Here is a 21516-nt window from a genome sequence, read left to right on the forward strand (position 1 = left end):
ATATAAAATTAAATGTTTGAAAAAAGAAGAAAATCTTACAACATACTATATTCAATTTCTTTTAGTACACTGTTTAGAATCACAGGTTGATTCCAAACAGGCTTAAAAAAAAAAAAACTTTAAAGGATGGTTAGAATCACTATCTGAGAGCATGCAGGATGCGTGTATGTTTATTGTCATGGCCAATTGATATTGAGATAAACCTATTCAACAATGGGAGGGCATCTCACAAAAGGTCACAAGGGTATTGGATTCTAGTTGAGAGAAATTTTACCTTAAATTATTTGTGCAAGATGGTGCACAATGCTTAAGATTTGTATATCTTGCTTTAATGTGATGTTATGCATTCATCTTGGAGTGTTTACTTTGAAAATCTAGTTTTGCTTGATTTTTTATTTTCATTTCACTTCATAATCCATTTAGAAAATTGCTTTTCAGTGTGTTTATTGGTGTGGACATTTTTTTTTTATTTTGCATGAAACGATCAATAGAATAATGATTATGTGTAGTTTGATATGCTTGTCATCAGGGAGTTTTTTCTGATACCTACATGTACATGTTTGTGTTTTTATATGTACAGTTCATATTGCATATTTAAATGATTTATGTATGAAATGTAAAGAGAGTAGAATGCTGTAGTTTTCACTTACCAATACCTTATACAAAATTTAATCTGTTTGCCAATTAGAATTTCTTGAAGTTCATGATTCATTTAGTTTTCTATTTACGAAAAATTTGAAGAATCAATCAAGCCTTTATTGATTTTGAGTTGTCAGAAGTGGTTGTATTGCTCTGATATCTCCTTTCATTATCTTTCCTGTTTCACGTACTGTGCAGGTGTTTCGAAACTACTTGACCTTTTGTGGCATTGGAATAATGAATGCTCAGCTTTTTGAGATGTCCGTCAATGAATACAAGAGGAATCAGGTGAGAAGTGGGATGTGAAAGGTTCTTATCCTAAAGTATTATCTAAAAGTTTAAACCATGTGCTCGGGAGAAAAACTTACATGAATGGCAAACCTAATTTCACTCCGGAACTGTCCAATTTAGGAAAACCTTGCCCAAGTGAGAAACGGGGCATCCAAGGTAAAACATGTTTTGAAGTAAGAAATTAGTATGGCAACCAGAAACTGTTGAATATTTACTTCCTTTATGCTCACAATATTAAACCCTGTGAGATGTTTCTATCTAGTGATTTAGTGTGAGTTTTCATTTTTTGGTGTCATCCTTAAACAAGTCAAAACACTCATGCCCCCATTTTTTTGCAATATGATATTGATTTGTTTTGTAAACATCAATCTTCATACAAGAATAATTCATGTGATCTTTTATGTTTCAAAGCAAAGCAATGATTGAACCAAAAAATTCCTTACCCCGATAGATGTGCAACAATTCATGGCAATGCATGCCGGTAGAAACAATTTGAACGGTAACTCGTGGTGCAGGGCTGTTATACATGTAAGCTTTTTGCTCAAGAGACCCAAAGCTCCTGAGGCTAGAACAATATCTCCCTTCCACTTCAAATGATGTGTCATAATAATGTTGATTGCATTCCAGTCTGTTGGGATTTACTGCTTTTCTGCGGGATCCTGATTTTTTTTGACACAGTAGACATCTTGAGCTCAAAGACAAATTTACAAAATTTAAATTCTTTTGGTGTCTGATGGATGGAGACAGAGTAACAAGTCAAAGGTTTAGAATTTAGTTACATTTTAAATTGTACCAAGAATTTGTTTTTTCCTAATAAAAAAACATAAGAATGACAAATGTTAAATATAGTTTTAAAAAAGGGGGTGGTAGTAGAGATGCAAAGTTGTTGGGATCATCTAAACCATTATCTTGTGATTCACCAGTGTAAAACATAAGTTCGAGAAAATCTAGGCTAACTTTTAACATATATTGCCAATGTTTGTGAAATGCTATCTGAGAAATGTATTCCCTTAAGAAATGATTAATAAGAATGCATAAGACTGCTATTTAATGTCTTATTTTTTATTTATATTCAAAATTAAGACATGGGAGAGAAATTGCAAGAGAGCTGTGTTTTAGCAGGCTACCTTTTACATGTAGAAAAACACACTAGCTGATACAACACTGCTGACCACTCTAACAGTGTTTCATCCATACCGTTTTGTCTTTTCTTCAACATGCGAAAGTCAGTGCAAGCAGGTATAACAGCTTGTTGATAAATATACATTTGCATAAATGTGCACAATTGTTTTTTTTTTCTGAATTAGGTCTACACATTTTCGATTGGAAGTACCTTTTGTTTAAAATCTTTCCATATCTTAATCTTAAGATAAGACCACTGATGAAGCTACCCTGTTTTTAAAGATTCATTAAATAAACACTGAGCTTTAATATGTAAGTGTAAATGACCAGTCAATTGCCCGTCCAATATACTTATTTTTCAAATTTGCATTGTCCTGAAGAACATCAGATACATGTAAGGAGGTGCTTGAACAAGCTCAATGTTTTGCAGTGCTCCACTCAGACACCTTCAGATGCCATCAATCCTTAAGGAGCTAAATACAGTGTACCTTGATGTACAATGTATATATCGTCAGCAGTCATCCGAACCGTTGTATCAGTCAGTATTGGTCAAAAAATCGATTTTGAGATTTTTGCAGAAAATTAAAGTACAAGTCCTACTCTATTCATAACTAAATTTCTAGGCAGCAATTTATTTCATTTTCTGAGATATGAGAGGATTTTCACGGCGATGCCATACATTTTAAAAATAAAATGTGAAAATCCCATTGGAAACGTGTACCGTAACAGAGCAATACAAGTTTTGACTGACCGCGATTTCAATGCGTGCGGTCAGCCAAACTGTCGTATCGGCCACCTGCACTGCATTGACTTTGCACGTGAAAAGCCATACAACGTTTTGACTGACCGCGCGCATTGGAATCGCGGTCAGGGTTATTGAATTCCCTATGGCACTTTTGTACAAGGAAATCTCAACCGCTCCAACCGAAATTACAAGCATGTAGCTCTTTTGCGATATTTTCTCTGATCCTTGCTTTTGTATGAAAATAAGGATACCATTGTTAAAGGTCGGTCCCAGACGTAAATAATCATACCTGATTGATACACGTCTGTCAAAAACTCAAAATACACTCAAATTGCCAAGTAATTGTCTTGGTCTTTCCAACCATGTATTTTTCGAGCAATGAATATGTTTTACGACTGGGGAACTAGTAAACTTTGAAGTCGATTTTCTCTGAAATGGGTTTGCACCATCGTATGTGTGATATGACGGTTCGGAAGACTGCCGACGATATGATGACATGCAATCTAAAACTCCCAATATCAGTGAACAACAGACTAGTTTTGTCAATAGTTCTGAATGCTGAAATGTAACAAAACGTTTAATGCGCCAAGCCATGGTAAGCTTTCAGACATGGCATGACTAGCCAAAGTTAAAAGTTGATGCAATCTTTAAGTATAGATTGAATCTGCTTCATCTCCTGGTCACAAAGCCTCATACACTTTAATTGCGAGGGACCACTTAGGCGTTTACTTCTAAAATGCTTTTACCTCTTCATGAAATTTAAGCCTTGCGTATATGGCTGAAATGCTGCACGGTGAATTGTTTTCTTGGATAGTCTGCTCATTTGAAGGAAGATTGATGCGAAGCTTTTCCCCTGTTGAGAATACACGGTTACTGGTTCTAGTCTTGTCTTCTTCATTGCTTTTAGTGCCATGCCTTATTATCTTGCACAAAATATTTCTGCATCAATGCCAGGATTGGTGAAATGTCCGTCATGAAACACAAATCATCCTTTTGAGTGAAATTGTTAAGTCAACCATTTTTCTCACTCTCTCTTTCTCCCCCTTTCAAGTTTCCTTGTTCAATTTTGTGCTGTTTTCCTTCATTTCCTATGTAATTCTTTATTGGCCTTTTTTTAAACCACATCCATTTTCATTTTCTCCTTTTCTCTTTCCCTTTTTACCACATGTAGTTGCATGTCATTTTTTTTTCACTTTTTCCCTCACTATCTTCCTTGGTATTGTCCTTCATAATTCTATGTTTCATATATCTCTCCATTGATAGAGAGCAGTCAATAAATCACCCAAATGTCCTTGCTAATATCCTACGGAGATAAATTTGTAGCGTTGAATGTCATGCATTTTTCAATAACTCATTCTGGATACATGAATTGTTTCAAGGATATTAAAGCTCTGAAGGAGAAGTCTGTTTTTTTTCATGCTCTTTTCTTCCTGAAGTTCTGTTAATATGTTACAGAAATTAAATAATTATTCAGAAAATAGTTGACAAGCCTCATTTTGAATTTTAAAAATATTTTGCAGTACCATGGAAAGCCATGCAAAACAAGAATAATTCATCTTTTCGGAAAACTAAATTATCCTTCTAGATGGTAACTTGCATAAAAAAAAACTAGAACCATCTAAGGTTTTGACTTGAAAAGGACCTAGTCCACCTCAATATCTATGTGAATTTAATGAATGGATTAAACAAATCAAACAAAATAATGTCACAATTTCATTAAATTGTGTTTGTAATGAGAAATTTGTAGCATTCATTAGTTCTTCATAGCTTTTAAAATACAAAACATTGACATGCTTAATACAAAAGATTGACACGCATATATTTCAATGTTATGTAAATGAGGCAGCCTGTGATGACACACATTCACTTGTCCTTTGAATTCTATTATGAATATTTTCCCTAATAGTGTTAAGACGTGAATTGTAAATTCATTAATGTACATGATATATTTTATATTGAATTGAAAGGTTCATTGCCATGAATGCAATCAAATCTTTTTTTTTTTAAAGATATGAATTCAAATTTCAAGAAACATGAAGAATAGTGTACTACATCATCAACCCCCATGTACACACTATCTTTGTTATGAATGAAATGAAGAAAAAAATAAGAAACAAAATTGCCAGTTACATTTGATTTTGTTGAAATCTTCATTATTCTTGGTTGATTTCTTAAAAATATATTTAAATCAAGTTGATATGTGGGTGGACCTTAAAACTCAATTTACATATAAATGCAATTGTAAGCCACAGCGTATTATATCTAGAGACACTTCTTGAAGCCACATTCTCCAATCCAATTATCGATTTTGTCTGAATATTACAATGTTATGCTTTGCCTCTGGTAGACCTCTATTTTCCGTTCTCTCTTTCCTCCTCCTTTTGATTTGTAATGTTTTCTCACTCAATATCAGTTGTATATAGACTTGTAATCCCCCTGCACTCTTGATTGTTTTTTGGAACTTAATCAAACTAGGCCAGTGTTCTAGTTTATCTGAAGCCACTTTCCCTCAGTCGGCATGGCCATACATATTGCAATAAGCCATGCACTAAATGGTGCTATTCCTTAAAAGCGCCCCACACAAGAATCTCAAATGCATGCACATGAATCGGCTGAAAGAGCTTTGGGAATGATATGGATTGAGATGGACCTTATCAGATTCATAAAGAGAGGTTTTGAACAAGAAAAGGAGATTCTGCTGGAATTTTTTCTTTCAGCTTATTATATGATTAGTCCAAACTAATTAAGTGTTATTACAATTTTACTTGAAAATTAGTCTTATTATTATTGGTTAAAAATGATATAGTAAATGAAGGGGCTTTAATAAGAGGAAATTATAATTTGTAAACAAATTTTTGGCATTACTCCTATTTGTTTGAGATCGCATGCTCGATCTGTATTTTTAATTACAGATTGAGCATGCGGTCTTAAACACATAGGCGTAATTCCAATGATTTGTTTACAACAGGGTTGGCGGATTTAAATCACGTTGATTTAAATCGTGATTTAAATCGCGATTTAAATCACCATGATTTTTTTTAAAAAATCATTGATTTAAATCACTTCCATTGAAACATGTACAAATCATGGACAAAGTATTTGTTCAATGCAGTTTTAATTCTTCAAGTCAACTGAAAAACTTTGAATTAACTTTATATCAATAAAAGATCAACAAAGTCTTCATATCTACTTAAAACAAATTAAAATCAAATTAATAAAATCAGGTAATTCCTTAAAAACTACAGATGTATGTTGTCAATAGGTACTCATTTTATGTCGAGTTTTTCTTCTGAAATTTTACATTCTTTGTCAGTTATTATTAGTCAATTTCTTTCTTAACGTAAAGTTTTCACATAATCCAAAGACTTTTCAGAGAGCAGTTTGTAAAAAAAAAATATAATACATAAAAGTCGATGAGAAAAGGTTTGTTGGCAGTTTTCCAGTTTTGATCCTTCGCCTACACATAACTACTTCTGTCATGTAAAATAAAAAATGATACCTGCATGTAATCAACATATTTAACATGCCTCTTATTTCGTATTGTTACATTTATCATACATTTGATGTTTTGAATAACATAATTATAAAAATCACATTAACATAATGTAGTACAGTCATAATTTGACTGTTGAGAAAAGCTTTCTCTTATAAACCTTTTAAGTCACTGCAGCCCATTTCATGTTCAGTGCTACAAATAATGGAAGTTTTGTATCTGCATGTAATAATGGAAAGAGCTCTATAACAACAATTTGCAAAACTCAGAATAAACATTTAACACTGTATTTTAACGTTAAGATGCAGGTACTTCAGTTACAATCATTGGCAGTTGTAAGCTGTGTCTCATTTAAAATAAAATACTTCTTTTTGTAATACATATGTTGTAATTTAAGCAGTTTTGCAGTTTTTATCCTTTAAGTTAAAAGTAAGTAGATTTTTTTTCATACTTCATGGATCAAACAGATTTTTTTGTAGAGAATATGAGAATAAAAATTGTAGATTAATGTAAAAAAATCACAGTAACAGAATGTAGTATAGTCACCCTTTGACTAAGCTATCTCCTATATTGTTCTCCAAAACTGAGAGTTTTGCATCGATATCTGTAGCAAGAGAAGAGCTTTTTATCAAAAAGATCCTTAAAATATACAGTTGTAGTCTCTCTTTGACTATTGTAAAGTTGTGACTGATTGAAAAAAATCATTGATGAGAAATATTTCTCTTACAATATACATGAATACTAGTAATTGGCAAAGGGTTTGTTGGCAGTTTTGATAAGGGATTTTTTCTCTTGGATTTTTTTAAATATTTGAATGAAAAATCCCAGAGGGGAATTTTCTCTACTCACTGGGAATTCCCTATGGAATATTCCTTCATAGGCCTATGTATGATAGAATTAAGTTCAGATACATGATTCCTCAAATTTATTTTTAATTGTCCATTTTTACTGGATTTTAATTACAAAATATGTGGTTAAGAACAATATTAGGGGTGAAATGTATAACATCAATATTGATGTCATTGTAAGAGTAAGGGGGGGGGGATAATTACCCTTTTTTCGAAGGAACTTTAAAAAAATCAAAAAAATAAAAAAAATCTGATTTAAATCAAATAAATCCGATTTTTTTGATTTTTTTAAAAAAATCAAAAAAATCGCCAACCCTGGTTTACAAATTAAAAGATGATATGTTTATAAGATATGCACATAGCCAGTGGTGCTTGTTAAAGCCAGGCCCTTGTAAAAAAAAACTTACTGTACTGTTTTACAAGCCATAGTATAGTATTAAAACCACTCAGAGATGAAACACAATGAAAGAGAACTGCCATATGAAAGGAAATAAATGAAATATGCTTTGAATATGACTGTCATATCGATCACATCAATTATCAATTTTGCTTAAATCCTGAGGAAGTTGAGCTCCCATACCATACTATAATTAATATACATGTACATGTTGTACATTACTTTAACAATTGGGTAGATAGATATATTATTTTTGGCATCAATCCACGTCTTTGTCAAAAAGTCAGCTAATGTATTTCAGGACATTTGGCTGCTCCCCATGCAAAATATTATTAAGCTCTTTATTTAAATGTATTTAAAAAAAAAAACCCTTTAAGCTGTTCGCTGCTTTAATAGAAAGAGGGTAACATTACATATTATAACCCCTGCAGGAAGGGCTATGCCTAAAAAACCCAACATACTGGCGTTCATTGTGAAGCACACATGACGATTATATGAAGCATGTTCACGAGATCCCTAAAAGCAGTTCACATTCGGAAATTGTTTAATGGCACATTAGCCACACAGCAGGTGCACATTTCAGGAGAAGCTCCTTTTTTTCCTGTACCATGGCGTATACAGTCAAGGTAAAAGGTGAAATGAGCTAGGCTGTGATGCTGAAGTGCTATGCATTTTGGATGACATGATAAGATTGGGGTAATATATACGACATTGTATTATATGCTGTCTAGACTTCATGACAGTTGACGCGGGGCATATGATGCTTATTAATAGTTGTCAAGATTGAACAGAAATTTTCATTACCATTTAAGGAGGGGGTATGTATCATTTCAGGTTTCCTACTGTGTCTCATATCTGTTTAGAAGGAGCTTGACATGAGAGGCGGGTGGGGGGGGGTAGTATAAAGAGGCAGTGTTCTCTTCTCCCTTTCTCTGTCATGCTCAGCTGGAGTTACCAGGTGTCCATGTACTTTGAGTCAGAACAAGACAATGCTTGACGACAATCTACCATCCCACTTTTGATGTACGTACGCCACTGTATGAAGTCCTCATCAAACAATTTGTCAAAAAGCTAGGTCAAGTAAAACAGTTTTTACCTAGCTCTTAAATTGCACCAAAGTCTTAACCAGCAGATGAAAGTCTCTGCAAGGCTTGATCTTTCCTGTCTGACAGGGGAGGAAGGAAATGTAAAGAAGGAGAGAGATAAAGCCTAAGACTGTAGTGTCCTCTTCTCATGCTAAACCTTCCCCACTCTGGATAATTGATGGGAAGAGCTTTCCTGCATAATTGTTTGTCTAGATAGTTCAAGTTTCAATCAGCTGCTGATGGGCACAAACAGATATTCCACTCACCACAAAGCCAGGTCTTCCAGATCAGAATAAATTGAGACAATGATTACTGAGACCGCTGAAGTCGTAGTGTGCTTACTTATTTCAAGCCATTTCCTGTGGTGTACCAATTTGGGTTGTTTTTTCATGAATGTGAATTATTCATTACAACTGTTCAGACTTCTAAAATTCTCACTTCCCCAGTCATGGAATTATTTGAAATAAATTTCCAGTTTTGATAGTACTCCATATACCTCCTACAGAATAGCAATATAAAACAAAGGTTTTTATTAGATTACTCAAGTAAAAATTCTCATTGCAACCATTTCCCACAGCTTTCAGCCGATTACATTTCTCAACTAATATACACCCATGCATTTTTAATTCATATTCATAAATCATTTCCAAGGTAATCAATTACTAATCCATGTTTTACAAAACACTTAGCTGCCCATACCATGTATGTTCTGGAGATGATTTAAATGTGTATTTTTTTTCAATAGTTTCCAGGATTATTAGTTCACCATTCTTGTCTCCCCTCCAGAAAAAATCAAGATATGAATGTAGGACTGCTTTTCATAGGCAGTGCTAACATGAATAAAAATATAAATCTGAGGTTTATTTTTTTAAACTTCCTTATAAAAAATGAATCTTTGACACAATGGTCATTACAAATTCCCAATCATGTGAATAGCATTTCACGTCACTACATCAAGGTATTTTCAGCTTCAAAAACCAAATGAAAATTACTTTAAAAAGATATGCTATAATTATCACAAATGTGTGACATTTTTAGTAGACGAAACCAAGATTGATGGTGTAATGACTTGCATCCCGGAAATAAGATACCCATGCTCATTCCACTTGTTGATGCAGGCAGCATTTTTTTTTTCACATTAATCATAAGTTACTTGTGAAGGTAAAGTGGATTTCTTTTAATGACTCTTTTTATTCTTCCTGAATATAAAATTATTATGTAATATACCAATTTATTGATGTGAAAATTTCAGAAATGTTAATGAATTCCTATGAAAAAGATCTCAGAGGATGATGCTATGTTCACATCTACTCTAGATTAATTTGATGTTTGGGGGAAAACTTTCATCATGGTTTTTTTTTTCAAATTTCACTATATTTTTTTATATTTATTAAAATATTCAGTAACAAAAATGATTCATGAAAATCTCAGTTAAGAAAGATCTTATTTGGGATTAATTAGATTAAAGAATTGTTTACAATCTCCATTCTTTTTGTATCAGGATGTTTCTTATATTCTACTCTCCATTTCTTTTTCTTTCTTCTCTTCATCTTTTCAATTTTGTTCTACTTTTATTTCCTTCTTAGAAATGATATTCAATGCCCGTGAGAAAGACCTCAAAATAGTTTGTCCATATCTACTTCAGATCTATATACAATGTTTTGGAGAAAACTTTCTGTGCTTTTATTCTTCAAATTTTCAATTTGTATGTCTTACTTATGATAATATATCCACTAATAAGCAATATATCCAATAACATGATTTAAAAAAATGAAAATATTTGTATCTTGAAGTAGATTTATTTGGAGGTAATGAATTAATTTTCAAACTTTGATGATTTTCACTACATACAAACTCACTTTTTCCTTTCCCTTCTTTTTTTCTCCTTTATCTTAATCTACTCTTTGTCTTCATTATCCCTTTTCATAATGGTACACTCACATTGTGATAGTCTATACTTTTTTATGGAGATAATTGCTTTCCTTCAAATGTTTTGGTGCAGAATATGGAAGTACCTAGCATGACATTTCTTGATAAAAGTAAGACGATAAAATAAATTGAAGCTATTCCTTCCAGCTAGATAGACCCTTCTCCAAGTACCTATAAAATATTCACTGCTGGCATTTTTTGACCTTTTTCAAAACTCATGATCTCAGTAGGCTCTGTATTTTCATTCGACATAACACTTGTGGAGTGCAGCCTCATTGTTATACTTATTTTACTCCAGAGCCAATTATTACTGTCACTGCATAAACTTTTTTCTTGATTTCTCATTATCTAGATTGTGTTAGGATTTAAAAAGCCTGATTAAGATTAGGCACCTTAGAACAGTTAAGATGGTGTTTCATTTCACAGAAGACATTAATATTATTAATCACCACACAGACACGTCTGGCGTTTGATGGCACCTTCTGCCCAAACCGCATCCATTTATACATGATTGCACCTCAATTATCATTCTGATGAAATTTGAGAAACAATTTATATGCTACCCCCTTTTTCCTCCCGACCGCAGCCTGGAAGATGGAAAGCGTCATCTTCGAAGCCCATCCTAGTTTGCAGCGGTAATCAAGCGTTGCTTGATCACCCATGCAGTGTCAGAATTCCAGGTCCCTTATTCCCCTGCTGAATGATTTATGAAATAACAGCTGACTTTGTCGCATATATAGAATTCATGACCTGTAAATGGGTGGCACAAACAGTGCATGCAGCGAATTCTATCGCATTGACAATAGCATATCTTGCCTGCCCAGGACACCAACAATATTATAAATACAATATGAGAAGGCTTCTACCCCTTCACCACTTGGGCTATCAAGTCATTCTTCATTTTCTACAAATCCTCAGTGACCAGTGTTATAATCACTCCTTGTTGGTTAAACTTTTATGGATTTCATAATATAGTAGAGTTGAAAGCCCAGGCAAAATTCATAGCTTTGAAAAAACGGCCACTTGTAGTTATAGGCCCGTATTCTGAACTCTGGTTTGAATTAAACCCTGGTTTAAAGTTGTGGTTTAACTATGGACTTCCTATCAAGTCAACAATATACATATTTGGTGTGAAGGTAATAAATATTTTTTTCTGGCAATGATGAATTTACAAATTATTTTACATTTTATTATTTATGGGATTGCTAATGTGATATTGAGTAGTTGAAGCAGTATACATGTTTTAACCCAGCCTTGATGGGTGGTGGAAGGAATGGTTGCAAGTACAGTATGTTGCTGCTCTAGCACATCCTTATTATAGAGAGTTTAGTACGCACTTTAGATTTTAGCGATTTCAAATAAATCCTTATCTGTGATTAGTAAACTGGATTTAGATTTTAATAATTTGATTAAATACTTAAGGACGTTCCACAGTTAAAGTAAAATCCATGTCATTTTCACCAAAGTTTGCACGTATAAGCTTCAATACATGAATATACAAAAATCATCCAAATGGATGTTTTTAAGAATTGTGCATTCAAAAGAATTTGGCATTTTTAGACCTCACAATATGGTTAATAATTGTATCCTTAATACCTCGGTCATAGTTGCTCTACGGTAAGTCAAAAAGAGCCGTTTAGAAAAAATTGTACCAGCTACACATGGTGGTTTGATTAAAAATGAATAAAACGGTTGTTTTCGACTCGCTGAACAGCCGTTATAGAGCAAATGTGACCGAGGTATAAGATGGAGACTCTATTTATATTGTTATTTGTTTGCTCTTTAATTCTAACAGCACATTCAGTTGTTAGATATGGTGTGAAGGTAACAAAACCCAATCTCAAAAATGTGGAATTTCAATATCAAACTTGAGAAGTACAATAAATGCTGCACTTTATTCAAAATCCATGTCATTTTCACCAAACTTGCAAAGTTGTTGAGGAAGGGATACTTAAGACGTGCAAACATTAAAAAATAGGGGTTCACGTGCTTTTTTACAAACTATCAGCACTTTTATTAGAGCAAATGCGCTCTTTAAAACACACACAAAAATGCGCTAAATGCTTTGTATCTATGTGAGAAAAAATTCCAAACCCCCCTACCATTTATTCAAAATGGAGGTTATATCTTGTCATACTTTGCAGCACTGCAGAGTAAAGTATTTTGAAATTGTAGAGGTATTTATTAATTTTCCAGTTTATTAGCTTCATAAAACATCACATCGGATCTGTAGCTAGAGTGTAGATAATGAGAAAAATCAACTCATACCTACAGCTGATTAATCACAGGTACATCCATTGCGACGTCAGCGCATTGAGTGTAAAATATGCGCAGATCATGATGCGCACAAAGATACCTGTGGAATGTCCTTAAATCTTATTCAACAACTTTGAATTTAAATCATTTGTGATTTGAAAATTAATCCAAGACTGTCAGCCTGTCTGTACCTTGCCAAATTTATATTACATAATTGCTGAGCACAGGCTACTGGACATATTTTTTTATTCTGTATGTGTGTTGTTTTCATTTAAATAGGGATATGCCACATTTTAATATTTGTTTTTTCTTTGCCTGTGGTGTGGTCATTACAGCTAGCACTGAGCATCAATAGACCAATCTGAGTAAAACAAAGTAGATCTACAATTTATAATTTGCATCTAAGAAGAATTCATGAAATTACAAAGATCCATGCAATCTATTAAAAAGAGAATGAAATCTGAATCAGAAATAGAAAAATTGAAAAGCATTCTTTATGACGTATGAAAAAATCTTGAATACTTGAAATTCGTAATTGCTTTGTGTATGCTGATGGTTAACACATAGAGTAAATGACATCAATGAAAATGTTCATTAAACGAAAGGCAAACAAGAGAATCTGCAGTTTTTTAAGCTTGATTATTTCATGCAATTGACCTTCAACACTGTAAAACCTGTGGTGTTAAAACTAACACCAATTGGTGTTAATAGAGGACCACACCCTGAGGTGTTAAAATTACACCATAGAGATTGAACATAACACCAAAGAGTGTAAATGTAACAACCAAAGGTGTTATAATAACACCTATTGGTGTAAAACTAACACCACCAATTTAACACCGGTGTAAAATAACTGGTGTGGTCCTCTATGTACACCGGTTAACACCACAGTTTTTGCTGTGAAATCTCTGTTTAAAAAGGGGTGTTTTTTAAAACAACGTTATCATCCCTTAATCTAGTATAGAAACGTTTATTTTGTGAAAACACACAATAGTCATATTATCCTTGGTTATATTAATTGCATTTCAGATATGATCTTCTTTTACATAGATATATAATCATCGTTGTGCAAGGTTTGATATGTTATAGGTTAAACTCAGTGGGATGCATGAATTCATGCTGATATGGATGAATAATTGGATGGATGAAAGACACTAATGAGCCCTTCCTTTTCAACCCTATCTTCCCTATTGACCTCTTCTACATACATTGATATAATTAAAAAAGTATGCATTTGTCTTCAATATATCTTTTTTTATTCACAAAAATAGATCATCTGCAAGAGTGTATTATCACACTTTTTATGTATTCAAAGTGTCATATTTTGTAGCCGTATGGGTCCTTTTGCAGCTACATGTATATTGAAAGCCTCACTATATTGTTAGTTAAGGGTCAATAGTATACATATAGCGAATAGGCATGAGTGCGATGGTGCGAGATTTCGCATGAGGTGAAAGAAAGATGCTCTATTCAACGAGGCGTTAGCCGAGTTGAATAGAGCGTTTCTTTCTTTCACCGAATGCGAAATCTCGCACCATTGCACGAATAAGAATATTCGCTATTTGTGTTGTACAACGCCTCGGAATCTAGCGAAAATATGAAAAAACAAGAGTTTTTCCCTCCAGTAATCTATGAAAAGGGAGCAAAAATATTGAAAGCGAAAAGCAAAATCCCACAAGCCGGGCCCACAAGCGCACATGATCTTGGACAGCATTGCGCATTTAGCCAGCGAGCTGTACGCGCATTGTCACCTTATTCAATGAAATCGCATTGTGACGTCACCTCCTAAAGCCGTGCAATGGTACATTTTGGATGGTACGTCTTGTGTGCAACGGTACGAATGTGTGACATTCAGCCTCCCATTTGATCGCGTACAACTAGCTAAGTAGGCGTTGTACAATATTGATTATATGTGAGTATGATCTAACAATCATATCTTATAAAAGTTTGGCCAATGAATCTCCTTTTCAGCTTTTGGTTCTGTATGGAAAATTGAAATTTTAATTTTTTGATATTTAGTGCCCTCTCTTACAAGTGTTTTATTTTACTTTTAAGGATGCCCTTTGAGCACATATATTACAAACTAAGTGATAAAGATTACATCCTGAATGTTCAATGCTTGAGAAGTAATGTCATATCAAAAAGAAAAACAAAATTGTGGATATTTCATTTATATTATGAATGAAAGTTTGTTTTGTTCTGCTTTTTTTTTTTTTTTGGGGGGGGCATTTTTAGCTGTAAAACAGATATGGTTGTAGATTTTATTAAATCATGATATGATCGCATATTTTATGTGGGTTGCAATAATTCAAGGTAAAACTTTAAAAGAAAGATGTAGTTCTAAGTATGTGTATAAAGTCGCACTTGACCATTGAATCACAAGAACCCAGAAGTAATTTACAGAGGTATTTGAAATGTACAAGGGTGATTTCGGACATTTGTGAGATAAATTACCATCGGCCTCATGTATTTTTCCCCTCTGAAACACATGGATTAAAGTGTGTCATCTGCAGAGCTCATTCAAATGACCTGACAGAATAGAGGGCTTCTAAATTAAAATGCATTCTTGAAAACCCCCTTCAAGTGTCTTTGACTGTCACATTGACTTTAGTGGCTTTGGGTGATCAGACCCATTTGATTACTGTGATTGCTGGCCTATCAAAGGGTATAAGATTACCATGTAGGTGTGTGATCACATTAGAGCTGCTGCTAGGCATGATGGCTAAAGCCAGACAGTTCATTGACTTGCACCATATGTTTTCATGTTGATGTAGCTTGGATGAGCTGCTCATCAAAATTTCATGTAATAATGACTCGATATCGAGCAAGCATATCCTTACCATTAATAAAAGACGACAACACAATTTTGTTACAAGCACAAGAGCCTTTTAATCTATAATAATAAGTTGAAGTAATTGTGTTTGACATTGTACATGTATGATTTTTAGCTATTTTATACTAATGAATTAAAAGGAACCTATGGGTCCATGTTCTCAAAAGAGCTTTCAAGTGTACCATGGTCCAAAACCAGGGTGCGCTTTTGACAAAGGGCACTGAGTTTTTTCCTTAATTCAGCATGGCAATACGAGGAATGTGTATAGACCATGGTACAATTGAAATCTCTTTGACAGGCCATTATTCGGTTATTTCTTCTGTGTCAGCCATTGTTTTAGCGAAAAGATATCAAATTTTTAGAAATTATTCATCATGACTTTTGTTGTCATGAATATCAAATGCCCAATTTGATTTTTTTTTCAAATTGCCAGAAGTTACTCAGATTGCACTGACATCATCATATCATTTTCTGGATCATAACATAATGGCCAATGACATCATAATGAAATAATTGTGATGTCACAAATTTTCCCCTTCAAATCTAAGAAATCTCTTTTGAGTTGTAACTTGCAATATGTGCATCAAATGTCGAAAATGTTAATGAGCATTTTCTCACCGTATCTTAATGAGGCTTGTGTTTGTGAGGATAAATTGTTTTCTTCAACTTTCAATGTTTTAAATAATACCGGTAAACATGTTGTACAGAGTAGGTACATTATTAACAGAAAAAGGAATGGAAAATATAACAGCAGTTATCAACAATACAAAGTCAGTTGGCGCAAATGAAACAGTTATTTCATTCCCTATTAATCATATGTTAAGAAGTATGAACTTTTCACCATGATGCCTACAATATTAAGGTCATTGACTTATTGCATTGTTATGTAAAATGCAATCTGGAATGATATATTTCATTTAACATATGTTATCATTTTTTTTCAAATCTAATTAGATGCTACTTCAACTGGCTCGAGGTATCTTTGAAGAGCAGACTTCCCTGGACAATGTCGTTCACAAAATAATGAGACAAGCAGTCAGTTTGCTGAAGTGTCAGCGATGCATGGTTTTCATCTTAGAGACAACTGAAGAATCGGTAGGTATCACCTGACCAATGCAAATAATGCATCTTTGATTTATGGCAACTATGATCAAGAAAGTTAAGTGTGCTAGAAGTAGTATTGTTATTGCTCCTATCACTGTAATTCCCCCTTTTTTTGTAGTTAGCATCCTTCAAGTGATGATAGCGCATGTTTCTCTGGCGATAGAATTGAAGATGGTTATTTCATACATGCCACTTCTGTTTTTCTCTTCTCTGTACGAGCTACTCACCAATGTCCTCATTGTACTGTGTCAAAAACACTGTCTTGTATTGCACTCTGCACTCAAGTTGACATATTTTCCTTTCATTTGCATCTGTCCAATCATGCAATTTTGATAGCACAATCTTTCTGGAAGATACTGCTGTCATTCTTAAACCTGATGACAGCTTTCTTACAGGTTATGAACAAACAGAAAGCAAATGTCATTTTGAAAGCAATACCACTATTTTGGGGGTACAACATCTGTTAAATGAGAAGGCTTTTAGACTTCAGCACCATTGTGGGATAAACTGGTATGTATATGTTTTTACCCTCTTAAATGTACAGAAAAATCAACAACATAAGCATACACCACACTCCATAAGATCTGCAAAGCATAATATGTCAGCCCTTTTAATACGTGAGATACATGCAGCATAAAAGTAAGCTGTAAAAATTACATGGTACTGTCACGCAATTTTGGTGACATTTATAAAAAGACGTGATAATGGCAAGAAAATATCATTAAGTGTAAACTACCAAATATGATATCTCTCATAAATTATGCGCATGTATTATCAGATTGAATGTACATGTAGTCTGATTGAGCTACAGTATGTCTTCTCGTTGTCTTTCAGTCTCATTAATACTCATACAAACAAACATAAAATATTGCTCTACCCTTCTTCTTTTGTCTTGCTCTTTAAGAGCCAGATACGAGCATGTTAGAGTGGGGCCTTCATCTTGCACATGTATATTTTCATCGGAAACCTGGGCCGGCAGGAAGGCAAGATCCTCTCCCAAATGGCTAAAATTCCCACGTCCCTGTTCATGCTAGAAGCCGGATTTCGTATTGCATCCGATTGCCTTTCCATGCCCTTGAGAATTTGTCCCAGAAAGTCGTCTCCTGATCTTGGTCTTGTTGAGCTCTTATCATTGCATCTTGTGAAATATTAGCATCCATGAGCATGCAGTGTCAAGATGTTATGACTTGGAAATCATACCCTCAGGAATGATCCATGTCAATTGACATACATCTGTTTATGTACATCAGTGATTTGTTTTTGATAACTAAAGCTGGGTGTATGTTGTGAATAAAATATTCTATAAAAAATGAATTTTTGGAATGTTTTACAATGTATTGTTGGGTTCCTTTGATAAAGCTGGGTTTAAAAATGACAGACATTGTATTTATATTGTGTTTTCAAATCCAGGTCTTTCTGAAGACTGTGCTAGTATATTTGAAAGTAACAAAGAGCTTATGAGAGGCAGAAGGTTTTTTTTACTTGGATACATACATGAAATTATCCAGTTCAAAACCTTCGTGCTGTCAGCTTTACCAGAAGATATATTGAAAGAGCTTTATCTTGATTAATGTTTGCCTGGAGAGGTGTTTGAGATTTCAATAGAACCAAGTCTGTGCCTTACCTCAAGATGAGCTGCTATAGAAGACAAGGAAAGATATTACCAGGATCTTGTAAAGCCTGTGATAACCTCCTGGTCAAATACGTGCAGATTCTAGTCTGTTTGCTTGCATTTTTTATGAAGAAGAGAGGAAATGTGGGACGATTGCACAAGATGAAAGAAAAGTATGCCCTGAAACAATTTGAATGTGTTTATTGTTGATGATTTGTCCAAAAAGGGGGAAATCCAAAACTGAGATTGTAATGAAATTTACATGCTGAATTCACTTTAATTTGTTTTTGGGTGAATCCGATTATTGTTAGTTCCTGCTAGGCATGTACAAAGAAGAAGACAGTTGTAGATGTTAGGGAATTTCCAAACAGAAAATTTACTGAAATTTGCATTTAAAATCAATGTGAACTAAAGTTTGGTACTGGTAGTCCAGAAATGGGTGGCTTAAAAAAGGTTTGACCATGAAATTTAATAAGATAGAAACAAGATTTATTTTAACCCATAGATTAAAAATGATATAGTTCAGAGATATAATAAGATAGAAATTTTGAGAATCTTTCATGTAACATTAACGAGGTACCGTAATTCAAATGTTAACAAGGGGGATGTGAAACACAACTTGTCATTAAGTCAGGTATTTTGATATACTTGTACGTTAATATGTAAGTATTGATTTTAAAACATTGATAAAGATTGCTCAAATTCATTTCAAATTTAAAATGGAGGATGAAATGAATGAATAAAGAAACTTACCAACTAGTGCTGCATCTTTCACACCTAAATCCTGAAAGCGTCTTATGTTTGCTCATTCTCACATGGTTCATAGGCAAGAGAAGGGAAATGCTGGATGTGTAGTGCCTTTGTAGTGGGATTCAAAGATGCTATGCTTTGCTAGCAACTTTCCCCTCATTCCCTATTGTTTTTTTCTTGCTTAAGTTAACCATTGGAGATGAAACAATGCTTTTTGGATTCCTGCTTGAAAGATGCACCTATGTCTATTGGTAATATACCAAAATAGACTGCCATATTGCTTCTCATAGAACTGTCTCTACTACTTTGACAGATATTTCATAATTGAAAGTTAGATAGATATTGAAATTCAGCAAATGATTGATAGGAAATATTTACAGAAGCTCAAATTGAATGCATGAAATCCTCTAGGATTATCAATTGTCTTGAAATGTCCATAAGATATGAGAAGCCCTCAAAGAGAAGCTTATCCCAGAAAGGTGGGGTATAATCAGTTTTTCAATGATTGGGATAGTCACTTGTGGATTGCGTATGCTGTACATATTTTATCCAACACTGGATTTGCTCTCCCTTTTTCTTCTTTTTTCCAGGCTAATATTCAATCCTTATGAGTTGTTATTACAAAGAGAAAAATGCATATTTTGGGAAGGCGTACATGTGTGATAACAATGCAGGCTCTTTATACATTTTTCATTATTGCCCTTACAGGGCCTGTGACACTTATTGAGAAAAAAAGAGATTATTGCACTATTTCACTGTTTTGTACTCCTCCACATATGGACAAAGAAAGAAATATAAAAATATTGTACTTTCTTTGTTTTAATAGTTTCCCTCTCAATTATGACCATAGTCTGGATGGGGGGGATGACTCAGATTTGACCAAAAGAAAAAGTTAATTTGCAGAAGTTGGCACTCTACCTATTGGCTCTGCAAAGTCAAAATGAAAATTACATAGAATTCTTTGTTTATGGTTCAAAAGGTGTAAATAGACTCTCATCAAAGTTAAGCTAAGAAGTTTTACAAAGTTATATGAAAATACTACCCGGAAAAAAAATGTTTTGAGGTTTGGCAGAGATTGGGTCTCTGATGCTAAGTTTCATTGTGCTTGAATGTTGCCAGCAAATGAAACTCTTTGAGGCACTCCTTCAGAGGGGGGGGGGGGGATGTCTGTATTGGGATGATATGGTATGGGTTTAGAGATGGCAGATTCTCTGTGGTTCCTAGAACTGTTGATTCGTACCCATTATCGTCCTTACAGAAAAAGAAAATTTTCTTGTGGTCAGGGCATTCCAACGCTGTCTATCTCAGCCAATCCTCTTAGCTCTCAGGGTGCAGAGGTTGGCTATGTCATGGCATATGAGATGCCATTAGGCTGCTCAGACGTAGAATTTGCCGTTGGTGCACAGAAGCTACTTTAGTGGCAGCAGACTTGCTAATTCTCAGGTTGAAAGCTGTGCTGTGACTTGGCTAGGTGTATGTCCATGAAGATCTGGGATGCATGGCCTTCCACATGGAAGAAACAACCAGTCAGTATGCTCATAGGATGACACATATATCTGTGTTGAAGTTTCTGAAACAGTCTTTAATGAGGGATGTCTAAATGCAGTGATTAGCTCTTTACACTTCTGTGTTACTGAATGCTATCACTGGTTGAAAACAGCCTTTTGATACATCTTTGCACCTTTTCCCTTTGTCTATGTGAGACAAACCCAAAGATAACTTGGCATTGATGGCAAATCCTTTTCAAATGAATTGCATGTCCAGTCAAGTGGACTTTGGCCTTCACAATCATGGACTAGATTCTGACCTGCTCTATCCAGGGGAGCGTTTCATCAATATTTTCATCCGACAAGTTGTCAGATCTGACATCTTTCCTTGATTCTGATTGGCTGAGAGGCACTGTTCCTATGGTAACTGTCGGATAAACTGGTACTTGTCGGATAAAATGTCCGACAAGTCCTTTCATGAAACGCCCCCCTGGACTGCAAACTTTATTGCAACATGGTCATGCTGTTCTACCTCCAGGATTGACTGTAGTGCTTGCTTGTGGAAACAAGTTGCTTTAGCTACTGCTTTCTACACTTTGGTCTTTGTTTCCCAACTTGATGTTCTTCTGATAGATAATTCATGAGCAAAGGTGATCCAGCAAGCAACTCGGTGTGCTCTTCCATGCTACATCTTTCTCAAGAAAACTATCAGAAGAGGTAACAGTCCCAAGGTAATAGATGCAGGGGTTGGTAGAGTGTCCTTGTAGGGGCTGGTGAGAGTCAAAGAGTCATCTGGCTCTTGCAAACCTGTTTACATGGATTGTGGTCAGTCTCTGAATGAATCAAGAAAAGTAATCTGTTAGTAGGATTTGCTCATCAATGAATCTTGTAGTCTACTTAACACATGTGGAAGGTGAGGGGCGAT

General features: G+C 34.3%; 1 protein-coding gene across 4 annotated transcripts in view; it reads left to right on the forward strand.

The window, feature by feature from the left end:
- The window catches only part of LOC121424878 (cGMP-specific 3',5'-cyclic phosphodiesterase-like), a 143158-nt gene that overhangs the window by 51609 nt on the left and 70033 nt on the right, over positions 1-21516 (forward strand). For all 4 annotated transcript variants that reach the window (XM_041620723.1, XM_041620725.1, XM_041620724.1 and 1 more), the window contains exons 6-7: positions 838-927; positions 16593-16733. In XM_041620723.1, coding sequence (XP_041476657.1) covers positions 838-927; positions 16593-16733 — 231 coding nt within the window. The remainder of the gene's footprint in view (positions 1-837; positions 928-16592; positions 16734-21516) is intronic.

Source organism: Lytechinus variegatus, chromosome 12 (genome assembly GCF_018143015.1).
Source record: "Lytechinus variegatus isolate NC3 chromosome 12, Lvar_3.0, whole genome shotgun sequence".
Taxonomy (NCBI): domain Eukaryota; kingdom Metazoa; phylum Echinodermata; class Echinoidea; order Temnopleuroida; family Toxopneustidae; genus Lytechinus; species Lytechinus variegatus.